A 15,738-nucleotide genomic window follows, 5' to 3' on the forward strand; every position below is an offset into this window, starting at 1 on the left:
GAATTTAAATAGCTTTTTGTTTGTTATGTATATAGTAACGGTTTCTAACTAGGCATACGTTTGAATGTATGTTTTTGTTATGTATAAATCGGTCAAAACAAAGCAATCAAAGTATAATTAAGATGTGAAAAAAATAAAACGAAAAAAACGACATTTGATACTTGAAAAATAGAAAAATAAAAAATAACCGTAGGTAATCTGTAGGTAAATATCTACGGAATGCCTACAGAATAAAGTAATCTGTAGGTAATCCGTAGGTATTTACCTACAGATTACCTACGGTATTTTTTTGTTTTTCAATTTTCAAAGGTTAAATATCGTTTTTTTCGTTTCGTTTTTTTTTCACAACTTATTTATACTTTGATTGCTTTGTTTTAACCAATTTATACTTAACACAAACTTACAAACAAACGAATGCATCATTAGAAAAACTAAATATGAATTTAAATAGCTTTTTGTTTGTTATGTATATAGTAACGGTTTCTAACTAGGCATACGTTTGTATGTATGTTTATGTTATGTATAAATCGGTCAAAACAAAGCAATCAAAGTATAATTAAGATGTGAAAAAAATAAAACGAAAAAAAATGACATTTGATACTTGAAAAATAGAAAAATAAAAAATAACCGTAGGTAATCTGTAGGTAAATATCTACGGAATGCCTACAGAATAAGGTAATCTGTAGGTAATCCGTAGGTATTTACCTACAGATTACCTACGGTATTTTTTTGTTTTTCAATTTTCAAAGGTCAAATATTGTTTTGTTGTTTCTTTTTTTCACAACTTATTTATACTTTGATTGCTTTGTTTTAACCAATTTATACATAACACAAACTTACAAACAAACAGATGCATCATTAGAAAAACTAAATATGAATTTAGATAGCTTTTTGTTTGTTCTGTATATAGTAAGGGTTTTTAGCTAGGCAAACGTTTGTATGTATGTTTATGTTATGTATAAATCGGTCTAAACAAAGCAATCAAAGTATAATTAACTTTTGAAAAAAATAAAACGAAAAAAACGACATTTGATACTTGAAAAATAGAAAAATAAAAAATGACCGTAGGTAATCTGTAGGTAAATATCTACGGAATGCCTACAAAATAAGATAATCTGTAGGTAATCCGTAGGTATTTACATACAGATTACCTACGGTATTTTTTTTATTTTTCAATTTTCAAAGGTTAAATATCGTTTTTTTCGTTTCGTTTTTTTCAAAACTTATTGATTCTTTGATTGCTTTGTTTTAACCAATTTATATATAACATAAACTTACAAACAAACGGATGCATCATTATAAACTATTACTATATACAAAATAAACAAAAAACTATCTATATTTGTCTTTAGGTCACAATTAACATCATTAAACAAATACATGATATACTAAACATAATACATACATATGATGTGTATGTAAATGTGTGTATTTATTTCTATTTATGTTTAGAAAATTACTTTGGTTTAAAAAAAAAAAAAAAAAAAAAAAAAAAAAAAAAAAAAAAAACCCTCTAAATGAGTAATGGTTTCTAACGAGGCATACGTTTGTATGTAAGTTTATGTTATGTATAAATCGGTCAAAACAAAGTAATTAAAGTATAATTAAGTTGTGAAAAAAATAAAACGAAAAAAACGACATTTGATCCTTGAAAAATAGAAAAATAAAAAAAGATTGTAGGTAATATGTAGGTATAAAAACCATTAACATCCGAAAATTCTCAACCAATAATGAATAAAAAGATTATAAAAACCTTTGTTTTTCCACTCATCGACTGATCATCTCATAGGCCATAACTGATAACTCCCGTCAAACTCAGGCCATCTACCTAGACCAAGCATTTTCGTTGATTTTTCTACATGGGACCGTCATGTTTTAATCATATTAAATTGCTGGCCAGGTTGTTTGAGAAAACGTTGGTCAACTGCGTGTTAGTTGGAACAGTTGCTATTTGTCCCAACTTATTAAATTGCTTGACATCTGAGTTTTGCCTTAAACATTCCCGCGCCAGTACGTTTGTTTTAGTTCAGCTCATTTAATTTATAGCTTAAACCCAGATAATCAATCCACATACGAGAGGGGCAAAAGTTCATATCATGGAGAAGCTTACCATATTGTTCTTATACTTTACTGTTCTAATCTCAATCTTTATAACTTGTGCATCCTTAGACACGATTTCAGCAAATCAAACCATCACAGATGGCAACACCATTGTTTCAGCTGGTCAAAATTTTGAAATGGGGTTCTTCAGCCTTGGCACATCAAGGAAACGATACGTGGGGATATGGTTCAAGAAGATATCAACTCGCACAGTGGTTTGGGTTGCTAACAGAGAGACTCCACTGAGCGATACGTCTGGTTTATTCAAACTTAGACAGGGTGCACTACAAATTCTCAGTGGTAACAACTCTGTAATCTGGTCATCAAATTCAACGGGATCAGACACAGCTAGGGATCTGGTAATGCAGCTTTTGGATACTGGAAATCTTATTCTCAGGGATAAGGAAAATTTAATTTGGCAGAGTTTTGATTATCCTGGAGACACATTTCTCTCAGGGATGAGAATTGGTGTTGACTTGATAACAGGAAAAGACAGACATTTGACTTCATGGAAGAGCAATGACGATCCTTCTGCTGGTCCGTATGTCTTTCGGGTGGATCCAAATGGGTATCCACAATTTTTTGTGAAGCGAGATGTGATTCCGGAGTCAAGGTACGGACCTTGGACTGGTGTTACATTTAATGGCATGCGTAATTTAGGCGAAAATGCAATATTCACACACCAGTTTGTTGTCAGTGAGAACGATATATACTATGAATATGAACTTCTGACGAAAGCTTTTGTTTCCATTCTGCGTTTGACTCCTGACGGAAAAATGGGTAACTGGAATTGGGCCAATCGGACGGAAAATTGGAGTTTCTACTCAGGTGCAAGAATTGATGATGCATGTACACCTTATGCGATCTGTGGTTCATACGGAAGATGTAACATTAACTTTGACAAGAATCATAATTGTAGTTGCCTGGAAGGTTTTGAACCACGGCCCTCCGAAGAACGGAGCCTCGCAGATCAGTCAAGTGGATGTCAACGGATTAACCCATTAGCTTGCGGGAATCCAGATGGTTTTCGTAAAGTTTCAGGTGTAAAATTCCCAGACACAAATCATTCGTGGTACAATCTGAGCATGACGCTAGGTGAATGTGAAACAGCTTGCATGAGGAATTGCTCTTGTACGGCGTATGCTAATTTAGATATTAGACGAGGTGGAAGTGGATGCTTGCAATGGTTCGATGATCTAATGGATATTCGGGAGTCTGATGAAACTCAAGAGCTTTACATAAGAATAGCTGCCTCCGATATATCAAGTAAGACTTCACTTCTACCCTAGTAAAATTTAAATCCTAAATTCGTCCCTACAATTGCAAAACGACATACAATTATTTGTGTTAATTTTAATTTAGTTTAAATATAAGATGAAAATTAGGTTTTATTTTTGACATTTACAAAAATGCTCAGATCATGTTTATTTGTATAGAATAATATCCTGACTATATATCAATTGCTATAAACATTTGAATTAAAGGTCCCACAACCTCGGAATATGGCTCCAGAAAGAACAAACAAACGAGCGTTGTAATTGTGTTATCTACACTTGGTTTGGTAGTTGTCTGTGTTATTTTCGCGCTGTACGTAGCATGGAGAAAGAGAAAAAGACCTCGCAAGACTATACTAGGTAGCCAAACAAACTTTTTATGTGGTCTAATGCTAAAATTTACTATACACACTAACATTATCCATAGTTTCATTGCAAGACCATGAAGATAACTATACGAATGAGAGTCTCAATTCGGATAAAGAGATGTTGCCTTTTAGCCTTTCTATGATTGCTAAAGCGACTAACAACTTCTCTCCCAACAATAAGCTTGGTGAAGGTGGATTCGGTCCTGTTTACAAGGTAATACATTATACAACAATATATATATCCCTCTTATGCGGAAAAACAGTAAGAATTACACAGATGGCTTACCCTATATTAGTTGAATCTTTAGGGTGTGCTTGAGGATGGACGTGAAATAGCTGTAAAACGACTCTCATCAACTTCAAAACAAGGACTTGATGAATTCAAAAATGAGGTTGGATGTATTAACAAACTGCAGCATCGAAATCTTGTGAAACTTCTCGGATACTGCATTCTAGGGGATGAAAAAATGCTGATATATGAATACATGGCGAACAAAAGCCTGGACTTGTTTATATTTGGTTTGATACTATATTCACATGCCATGTATTCTAAAATCTATTGTAAATCAACTAATTTAATAACTAATATCTGGCAGATGAATCTGGAAGTTTTATGCTTGATTGGCCTCTTTGTTTTGGTATTATCAATGGGATTGCTCGAGGACTTCTTTATCTTCATCAAGATTCACGCCTCCGAATCATCCATAGAGATCTGAAAGCTGCCAATATTTTGTTGGACAATGATATGAACCCCAAGATATCGGACTTTGGCCTTGCTAGATGGCTTAGCGGATACGAGACTGAAGCCAACACGAACAAAGTTGTCGGAACTCAGTAATAATCTAAACTCTCATTTCTTCATTGTATTAGTTTCATTTACATTGTTCATACATTAATGAAATTCCCAAAATACTTTTCAGTGGTTACATCTCTCCAGAATATGCACTACATGGACTTTTTTCTGTAAAGTCAGATGTGTTTAGCTTTGGAGTTTTGGTGCTGGAAATTGTGAGTGGCAAGAAAAATCGAGGATTCTCGAAACAAGAACATCATGATACTCTTACGGGACACGTAAGTTATATATAAAATCACCAGAGGCCTGAGGCCCTTGGCTATTTTAAACGATTAGCGGCCACAATATAACTTTGCTAATAACTTCCTGTTGTCGACAAAATTTAGGCATGGCGTCTCCACAACGAAGGAAGGTCGATTGAGCTTGTTGGTTCACATTTGCGACACTCATTTGTTGACTTTCAAGTAGTACGGGTAGTGCACATAGGTTTGTTATGCGTGCAACATCATGCAGATGATAGGCCTACTATGTCATCAGTAGTTCTCATGCTCGGTAACGAGAATTCTTTGCCTCCACCTAAACAACCAGCATTTTTCACCAAAGATAAATTGCTAGAATTCACTCCTAGTTCATCGTTGCCAACATTGGATTCAGTCGGTGAATTGACGATAACACATCTAAATGCTCGATAGGAAATTAAGTTCTCTTTTAATATTATGTATTCAACTATGTTCCAATAATGCATCGTATGTGAAGAGAATATATTTGTGAAACAAGAATTTATACTATTATATATAAGCTAGATATTATGTTAAAACTCATGTAATATACAGTTAGCAAATTAAATAACATAAAATTTATTATAAACATATTCTGTTAAATGAAACAATATAAACGTATTTGTTATTTATTTGTTTCTTATATTAGCCTATTACAACAATTTACTTTAAAAAAAATGTTGCAACTAAATACATTTATAGTTTTTGTTAATAGACGTTTATGACTCCTATAAAAGATCATTGTACTTTTCGGTTTTGCATGTTCATAGCAAATTATAATTTCTTTATACAAGTTTGTAAAATCAATAATCAAATTTATTTATTAAAAGTATATTTTGATTATGATCCATGCATTTTACTAATTTTCATTTATATAAAAAGAAAAACAACTGGTCTATGTTTTTAAAAAATATGATATATTTTATATGACACTGTTTTTTTACGTTTTAGTAAATAAAGTGATTTTAATGAGAAAAAAAAAGAACTTTGATTATATTCATTAGCGTACTTATAATGTTTTATAATAGACAAACTGCAAAAATGGTATATATATATATATATATATATATATATATATATATATATATATATATATATATATATATATATATATATATATATATATATATATAAAAGGGAAAAGACTAAAATGCCCTTCTGATACAATTTTTATATTTTTTCCATATTATTTAATGATTTATTAATAAATAAATATGGGTCATACCTCCCTCTCTCTCTCTCTCTCTCTCTCTCTCTCTCTTTCTCTCTCTCTCCACACACACACAAACCCTAAACTTTTGACAAGTTTATTAACAGAAATAGAGATCCAAGGAGTTTGATCTTGGAAGAAATCTCCTTGCATTTCGATTCATATTTCTCGCGTTGAAGTTTCGTTTTCAAGATATATCTTTTCATCAAATTCAACTTCTTCCTTCGTCTGAATCTGAATTAGTTGGTAGTAATTGAAATTTGAAGTGGCCATAGAGCTACCTAATCGGCGTTGCAAGAGTATGTTTAAATGCTAATTGAGTTTAATGATTTGTTGGTGAATCGTTTCAGTAATTGTATTTAAGCGTAATGGATTGACTTGTTGACTAAAATCAATCCTGATGAATATTAAACAAGTAAGGAATGTGTGGAGTGCACACTTGTTTAAGTTTATTAAAGATTCAAAGTAAACTGTCTATTTAGGGGTGAAACCTCTTGTAACATCCATAAAAATCATGCCAAATTTAAACTTTTTAAAACATTTTTAAACGAAAGATTATTACAAAACTTGTTTTCAAAATAATATAATGTCAGAGTATCCCATAATCAATCACAAAAATCATGAAATATGAAGAACTGTACGATCACGCCTTCGCCTTCCCGCGATCATCAGAGGTAGCTGAGACAATAATCGATAAATGTAAGCTCGAATGCTTAGTGAGTTACCCCCAAAATACCAACGCCATAAAACATATGAATAACATATAAGCAATCATCATGCATAATGAGCCTTCAGCCTGACTGGACCGCCTTGCAAGCCTTCAGCCTATCTGGATTGCACTCCGAGCCTTCGGCACGTTTAGACCGTCTCGTAGGGCCTACAGCCTATCCGGACCGCTCGTCGGGCCTTCGGCCTAATTGAACCCCTTTGTAGGGCCTTCAGTTTATCCGGACCGCCCTGGGTATGTTGGCCTTCAGCACAAAGTAGGACCGCCTCAATCCAACCCCCTATCAAACAAACGTATGCACATAAATATCATATGCTCGCATATATAACAGTCAAACCGATCTAACAGATCACTAATCATAGCAACATCCTATAACCAAGATACAGGCCTAACCAGGTCACTAAGCATATCACCATCCTAACTACTAGGATGTAAATCAATAAGCATATCATGCAATAATCCCGGATACAAATCCGTAAAGGGTAGACATTGGTGCCTTCGACCCTATTAGTATAGTAAGGACAGCTCACCTCGCAAGTAGTGCTGAAATGAACTGAAAGTCTCCGATCGATGTCTCACCGAAAATCCCAAACTATCCAAATAAATAAACACTAAGTCAATACATGGGATATCAATCTTGACTAAGGGTCCACATAATCCATTTTGTCTTCTCTTTACTGGGCTACAGTCCAATTGCCAAATCCATGATCTTAAATATCCATATATCCGAAGCCCATTAAATGCCCAATTTTCCCAATTGTTCCTAACTTCCTAATTGGGCCTTAATCTAAGATCCATCATCAAAACTGGCCCAAACTTAACTATTCAGAGAGTCCTGCAAGACCCAAGTCCAATTAGTCTAAAGGCGGCCCAACTCGTCAAAAGTCCAACAGAGGGCTTACGCGGGGTGTACTCCTTTGGTACGCTGGGCGTACTTCCATTTTGTGTTGACCACCATCAGGGTGGCTGACTCAGTACGTTGGGCGTACGTAAACTATATGGGGCGTACGCGTGTTTTACCAACACTGTAATAAGTGCTTATTGGCTTAAGCACTTAAGCCCAAACTTCAGATCCATTGACCAAATATGCATAATAATCATAAAGTCTCAAACGTTAACACTTTGTACATCCAGAAAGTTCTTAATACATGGTCTTAATCCATTAAGATCTTCCTACTCCATGCATGAGACACATTTAGCTATTGGGACATCATTTTTATCACTTAGGACCTCTTCAAGGGTCTGAAAGGACAACTTATCTCGTCCAAATAATATCATGCACCAACTTGGGACTTTTTGGGACAAGAATGGTTCCATAAAGCTAGCATGGCAAGATCTATATCATACAAGCATACTATTTGAAGTTTTTTTACCTTCTGGAGCTTCTAAGGCACAAAACAACTTCAGATCCACAAGCTTGTCCTCTTTCTCCAACTTCTTGATGCAACACTTTCTTTTCTAACTACTTAAAACACACTCTGTAAGCTCACCCACTCAAGAAAGGGATTAGGGTTTGGGTAAAACGGCTCAAAACAGAGGAGGATGAGGTAAAGAAGGGTTATGATCTCATAAGGATGCTTATATAGCACTCAAACCCTAAATATTAGGGTTTGCATCTGACGCGAGTACGCTTAGCATAGACAAGTGTACGCCCAGCATACTAGGGTGCAACTAGTAGACTTAGCCTACCTTATGTACGCTTAGCGTACCAGTCTTGCTCTTAAAGTTGCAACTTTAGCCCTTAGGCTCGTCATGGGCCGACTCTTCTAACCCCATCGACTACAAATGACAAAATAATAATAGAAGAGAGGGTTCGAAAATACCTACAAATTCTCGAGATGTTACAATTCTCCGGCACTTGACCTGGACTTCATCCTCGAAGTCTGATGTAGTGAATAGGTCTGGGTAATGCTCCAGCATCTCGGACTCTGGCTCCCAGGTCCACTCAGATCCCTTCTGATGCTGCCACTATACCTTTACCAGAGGTATCTCCTTGTTGCGTCGAACCTTTACCTTCCTTTCCAGAATAGGCATCAGCTGCTTTATATAGTTGAAACGTTAGTCAACCTGAACATCATCCAATGACACAACGGCATCCTCGTCCAATATGCACTTCCTCAACTGGGAAACGTGGAAAGTGCTATGTATCTGATGGAGCCCCTCTGAAGATCCAGTTTGTATGTAGCCTTGCCAATCCTGACAATAACTCGAAATGGTCCAATGTAGGGGACCCAACTTTTCCCTTTTTCTGAAGTGAATCACACCCTTTCAAGGTGAAACCTTCATTAATACCATGTCACCTACCCGAAACTCCAACTTAGATCGACGTCTGTCGGCGTAATTCTTATGTCGACTCTGAGAGGTCTGCAATCGCTGTCTAATATGTTGAATCTTCATGGTAGTTTGCAAGAGTACCTCTGTCCATCCTATCACTCTGTGACCAAACTTACCCCAACAAACCGGGGTGCAACACCTCCACCCGTACAACAGCTCAAAAGGTGGAGCGACAATGTTGGAATGATAGTTTTTGTTGTAGGAGAACTCTGCAAGGGGTAGGTGGGAATACCAGCTCCCACCGAAATTGATGACACAAGCCCTCAACATGTCCTAGAGGGTCTGTATGCTCCGCTCACTTTGGTTGTCGGTATGTGGATGATAAGTCGTACTAAAGTGCAGCTGCATGCCCAGCTCCTCGTGGAACTTCTGCCAGAAGCAGGAGGTGAACCTAACATCACGGTCGGAAACAATAGAGACCGAAACTCCGTGGAAAGCAATGATCTCGTGGACATATACATCGGCCAGCTTCTCGGCCGATGAGCTTTCCCATATGGCCAGGAAATTGGCGCTCTTGGTCAATCGATCCACGATGACCCATATAGCATCAAATCCCTTCGTCATCCTCGACAACTTGGTAATGAAGTCCATCATGATTTGTTCCCATTTCCACATGGGAATCTATAGAGGCTGCAGCTTTCCATGTGGCCTCTGATGCTCGACCTTGACCATCCTGCAGGTCAAGCACCTCTCGACATACCACAAGATTTCTCGCTTCATGCACGACCACCAGTAGCTCAAACTCGAATCCCGGTACATCTTAGTGGCTCCCGGGTGAATAGAGAAATGAGACTTACGAGCCTCCTCTAAAACCATCTGTCTAACCCCACCAGACATCGGAACCCATACCCGACCACATTGGGTCAATAATCCTCAACTATCCCGCACAAATTGGGCGTTCTCGCCCCTGATCCTCTCCAACTTCCAGTTCTCTAGTCGCATGCCTTCAGCCTAAGTCTCTCTAATCAAGCCTACAAGTGGAGAATCCACTGACATCCTTATACATATTGCCGGAGTGGAAGATCCAGCTGACTTGCAGCTCAGAACGTCCGCCACCAGGTTTGCTTTACCTGGGTGGTAAAGGATATCACAGTCGTAGTCCTTGACTACATCCAGCCACCTGCGCTGTCTCATGTTCAAGTTCAGCTGATCCATGATGTGTCTTAGGCTCTTGTGATCCATGTATATGGTACAACGGACTCCATAGAGGTAGTGTCTCCAAATCATGAGAGCGAATACCACCGCTCCCAACTCCAAATCATGAGTATGGTATCTCGTCTCGTGCGGCTTCAACTGACGTGATGCATAGGCTATCACCCATCCTCTCTGCATGAGGACCACTCCTAGTCCCATGATGGATGCATCACAGAACACCACAAAATCCTCGACTCCCTTCGGGAGAGTCAATACTGGAGTCTCGCATAGGCGCTGTCGGAGGGTGTCAAACGCCCTTTGTTGCTCGGGGCCCCACTGGAAATCCACCCTATTCCTTGTCAGACGAGTGAGGGGTACTGCAATCTTGGAGAAATCATGTATGAATCTCTAGTAGTACCCTTCCAATCCTAAAAAGCTCCTGATATCCGAGGGAGATTTCAGAAACTCCCACTACATAACCGCCTCAATTTTGGCCAGATCGACCAAAATCCCCTCCTGGTTAATGAGGTGTCCAAGGAACTAAACCTCACATAACCAAAACTCGCACTTCGAGAACTTGGCATATAGTCGTTCTCGCCTCAAACTCCTAATAACTCCTGAAGGTGCTCCTCGTGCTGCTCTCGGGTCTTGGAGTACACTAAGATATCGTCTATGAACACGATGATCGAGTGATCGAGCATCGGTTTGCATACCTGATTCATCAGGTCCATGAATACTGTTGGGCGTTGGTGAGCCCAAACGACATCGCCACGAACTCGTAGTGTCCATAACAAGTCCGGAACGTTGTCTTCTCCATGTCATCCTCCCTAACAGTGACGTGATGGTACCCAGACCTCAGGTCTATCTTGGAGAACCAAGATGCCCCCAACAACTAATCGAAAAGATCATCTTCCATGGGAATGGATAACGGTTCTTCACCATCAACTTGTTCAACTCCCGGTAGTCAATGCACATCTGGTGTGAACCATCCTTCTTCTGGATGAAAAGGATTGGTTCTCCCCATGGAGAACTGCTCGGACGGATGAACTGCTTGCCCAACAGTCCCTACAACTGTGATGACAACTTCTGCATCTCTGGTGGTGCTAAATGGTACGAAACCTTGGCGATAGGGGCCGCACCTGTCACTAGGTCGATCCTAAACTCGACCTGCCTCTCTGGAGGAACTCCGAGTAACGCCTTCAGAAACATATCAGCAAATTCCCTGACCACTAGAACCTCCGATACTGAACCTTGATCACTGGCTCGTGCATCCACCATGTATACTAAGTAACCCACACACCCGTGCTTGATATATTTCCGCGCCCTGGCGGCTGAACAAAACCCCAATCCCACTCTGGTGCCCTCGCCATAGACAATCAGTTCTCCCCCACTTGGGGTTCGAACTACTACCCGTTGACCCTTGTAATCAATCATGGCACCGAAACGACTAAGCCAATCCATATCCACAATCACGCACACATCCCCCATGGGAATCAGAATCAAGTCTATCGGGAAAGATGCCCCAAAGATGTCTAACACGCATCCCCGATAGACTAAAGAAGCAGATACTCCGTGTTCATTGGAGATAGAGACTTGCAATGGACACTCTAGCTCTCCCACTGGCAACCCAAAATCCCTACTAAATGACTAAGAAACAAACTATTGGATTAGGTGTCTAAGTCCATAACTATTATTGGTATGTATTCGACCCGAGAGTAGCATGGTCCATTTGGGTTGCATATCATCAGGACAATTTGTTATGATGGACTTTTGAGAGAAGGTTATTTCTGGTTTATTAATATATTATAAGATATAATATATTAATATGAAATCATATGTTTTAATTAGTATTGATCAAGAATTAATTTGAAATTAATTTAATTAAATCTATGGGGACTAATTATGGTAATGAGTTATATTTATATGTGTTGGACTTATGATCCATGTTGGACCAAGTTTATGTATGGATACATAAAGAGTTGGGCCACATGGACCATGGATCATAACACCCATGGGTATGGATTTGGGTTATACCCATGACCCTTGGAATCCAACATATAAATGTGCTACTTCATGACCAAAAATGTGTACACTTCTTTTCTTATAGAAATATGGAGGTTTTTGGTTCATGGAATTCTCTCTCAAGTCCTACCTTTGTCCATGATGTGTTATGACTTCATTTAAGGCTTCCACACTATTGGGGCTAAGCTCTTTAAGGCCAAATACACCAAGACATCAAGCTCCATCAAAAGGTATGTCATGCTAACTAGTATATTATATTTTTTTATGTTAAATGCATGCTAGTTGTAAGATTAATACCTTGGAAACCATTTGCATGTATAATAGTGAAAACATAGATCCAGTGTATTTAGGGTTGTATGTGCACCATAGGATGTTGTAATATACCAAAACCCAATAGTGGTATTAGAGCCATGGGTTGTTTTCAATTATACTTGATGCAAGTTGCTGAAAAAAACTGGAAAAAAATCGAATTTTTTGCTGTCTGGACAGCAGACTCGATGAGTTCAGTGATGGACTCGACGAGTCTAAGAACAAATTCATCCAACTCGTCGAGTTGGTTCATGCACTCGACAAGTTGGACCCCCTGACAGCTTATCTTCGAGTTATTTGGCCTGTTTTGGATTAGAATCATTACCATAAAGTGTTTTTGTTCATACGATTTGTTTTTGATACTATGGTAATGTTTATTTTCATCCAAATAAAGGATAATTGTCAAAGTTTCAAGATTTATGTTAATTTATGTGATTAGCTAAGTTCTTGAAAATTGTTGATATGAATTGCTTTTGTTTATGAGTTAGTTTAGATTAATAGAAAAAATTATGTGATAGTTGTTTTCAATCCAAATTAATTTAGAAGTTGTTCATAATATGTGTTTTTGTAACTTGTCCTCAAGTTACATGAAAAGTCACATTTATGAATTTTAAAACTCATAAAATTTCCATAAGTTATGAAAAAATGAAGATTCACATTTTTTAAATGCTTTTAAGGTCTTCCATAACTTGTCTAGAAGTTATGGAACTTGAAGAGCTTTTCCATTAAACCACTTTAAAACTCATAAGTTATGGAAATCATAAGTTTTTGAATTGTTCAAAACTTGTCATTGAGCTTTGGAATTTGTAAAGTTTCCCCCTGAATACTTTAGTTCCAAGTTAGCCCTTAGAGTTTTAAAAGTTAAAATTCAACCCTTATACTATTATAATATTAATAGTTAATACTTATATATAAGAACAAAGTCAGTCTTACCGTTAGTAGGTCTCATTCACGAAGCCGGTCTATAAGGGGGTATAAGGTTACTGCCTATAAAATGGCAGTTTAATGGGTGTCCACTCTCACCCACCGCTTCCTTGATTGGTGGAGGGTCATTAGCCGAACGGGTTTGACAGGACTATAATTCTTCCTTCATTAAAAGTATTAATGATAAACACTAAGTAACTAAACACTTATAAATTCTCAATTTTTGTTACTTAGGAAAATGTGAATTTGGTGCTAACCCATGAAATTCACACTTTTACCTTACCAAGTCTTTGGTGGAGCGTGTGTGGGTAACCGGCACACTAACTCGGACTAGTAAGGATAACAAAGGGTGACTTAATATTTATCATAGATCGGTAGAGCGCGTGTGGGTAACCGGCACATCACTTAGGTGATAAATATTAAGGGTACCAAGTCAATTTGCATGGCTATTCACACATTGTTTTGTGATCCTCGGCATCCCAGTCACAAAATTTGAGAGGGCACAATCGAAATTGAAACATGCGATTGAAAAGTTCAATGAATCTCAAAAGATCTTGGAGTTTCAAATCCAATTAACACCTAATAAATTATTTTGTTTTTCATGGTGGAAATTGGTGAATCGTCATTCGCCTATCTTCAAATATCTTATAGCTTGGATTTCGACATCCCTCTTCCAAGTTATAAAATATTGTGTTGGGTCCTAGCCTTAATATTTCGTATTGGGTGTTATATTAAGGACTTAAAAATCAACTAACTTGAATATATCGCATTGTAGATGTCTAGTTTAGACATCTATGATCTTCCCAAATCTCTTGGAATTTCACTTCCTCCACCCCATCCAATTATTCTCCCTATCCCACAAGTTCAAGGTCACTCAAACCCTATTGGCAAGCAAGATCTATGTGTGATCACATCTTTGAGATGAAGTCACATATTGACAAGCCGGGAGAGTTAGGTGTCAAAGTCTTGAGAAAGTTGGATGTTCAATCACTTTCTAAGTCACATAGTGAGTTCTTTTGGGACTACTATGTGACAGACCATGACTTAACCCTTAATGATCTTACTTATTTGCTTAGTGTTGTTGATTCAGCAATGATTTTGAGCACTGGTGAAGCAAATTTGAATGGAAGATCGACTTCCCAAACCTTCATGGAAATTGACAATGGTAACATTGGAAATCCAGAAAAGCTTTCTCTTCCCAATGGAAAGGGATCCGCCATAGTCAACTCAGTTGACCAAATGGTAAAGAGAAAGGCTAAGTATGAGATAGACTCGTTTACCATTCCCAAAGAGTCCATATGTTTATGTTGCCAATGGAAGGGGCATTGGTTGCAAAGCTGCCTATTTACCTGAAAGATCATAAGGATGGTAAAGTAAAAAAGGTTTGACTCTACTTCGAGTAAAATCCACTATCTAACTCTATTAAGTTCCTATTCCGAGATTCCTATTACATGATGTGACTGGGTCACATGTTGATGTTTTAAGAGTCAAAGAAAAGAGAGGAAGCTTAAAGAAAGTTTATGCTTATTCTGATTGCGAAGATGGATTTCGATCACATGGTTTGGTGATCAGAATTATAACCTGTTACTTAAGAGTTGTGACAGATTGCTTAAGAATAGATAACAATAAGGTTTTCATATGGATTGTAAGGATAAGTTTTTCCGTAAAGTTTTAAAACAAATAAAAGGGGTTTTGATTTTATTTATTTTAAAATATCCTTACAATGGCATTTGTGAAAAGTGTTGCTTATATGATTCCATTGACAACAATATTGGTAAGTGGATTTGAATCTTTCATTTGTGGTAGTGTCTAAATTTAGCAAATAAATGAAAGATTCTCATCACCCAAGTTTCAGTTGGACTGAAACTTGGAATCATGCAAGTTGTATAGTATGATGAATGAGAATTCTCAACTTTGGAAAATTAAGACTAAGTCCTTGGTCACATGTATATGTGAGTTAAGTGAAGAACAAAGGGATTGGGTACACTTGGGTGTGCACTGATCAGGTCCACCACAAAGACTATTCGTCATGATTTACTAAAGTTTAGTGAATATGAAGAATCAAATTAGGTAGAAATATAAGAGTTTCTCAAATCTGAAAAGATGGGAGAGTACTTTAGTATCATGTTTTATGATCATCTTAATGATTAAGATAACATATCACAATTGAATCTCTAAGGACATCTTAGTGCATTCTTATGGCTAAGAAGAGGAGTCATGAATTGTTGGAATGGTTAAATCAAGAAGATGAGTCATACTTCGTTC

General features: G+C 37.3%; 1 protein-coding gene across 2 annotated transcripts; it reads left to right on the plus strand.

Moving 5' to 3' along the window:
* The first annotated feature begins 1,994 nt into the window (after positions 1 to 1,994).
* LOC111887276 (G-type lectin S-receptor-like serine/threonine-protein kinase At4g27290) lies at positions 1,995 to 5,404 on the plus strand. 2 transcript variants are annotated; one of them, XM_023883438.2, is made up of 7 exons: positions 1,995 to 3,366; positions 3,585 to 3,734; positions 3,814 to 3,956; positions 4,051 to 4,261; positions 4,339 to 4,576; positions 4,663 to 4,813; positions 4,922 to 5,404. In XM_023883438.2, the coding sequence occupies exons 1-7, from the start codon at positions 2,097 to 2,099 to the stop codon at positions 5,225 to 5,227; spliced, it is 2,469 nt and encodes an 822-aa protein (XP_023739206.1). In that variant the 5' UTR covers positions 1,995 to 2,096; the 3' UTR covers positions 5,228 to 5,404. The 2 variants fall into 2 exon arrangements, with proteins under 2 accessions (XP_023739206.1, XP_023739205.1); XM_023883437.2 differs by having other exon boundaries at positions 1,996 to 3,366; positions 3,802 to 3,956.
* Positions 5,405 to 15,738: the final 10,334 nt, after the last annotated feature.

This window comes from Lactuca sativa, chromosome 5 (genome assembly GCF_002870075.4).
Source record: "Lactuca sativa cultivar Salinas chromosome 5, Lsat_Salinas_v11, whole genome shotgun sequence".
Taxonomy (NCBI): Eukaryota; Viridiplantae; Streptophyta; class Magnoliopsida; order Asterales; family Asteraceae; genus Lactuca; species Lactuca sativa.

Coding starts and splice junctions, on each gene's coding strand:
- LOC111887276 (XM_023883437.2), top strand. CDS start 2,097: ATGGAGAAGCTTACCATATTGTTCTTATACTTTACTGTTCTAATCTCA. Junction 3,957..4,050: donor GATTCGGTCCTGTTTACAAG/GTAATACATTAT, acceptor TTGAATCTTTAG/GGTGTGCTTGAGGATGGACG. Junction 4,814..4,921: donor ATGATACTCTTACGGGACAC/GTAAGTTATATA, acceptor GACAAAATTTAG/GCATGGCGTCTCCACAACGA.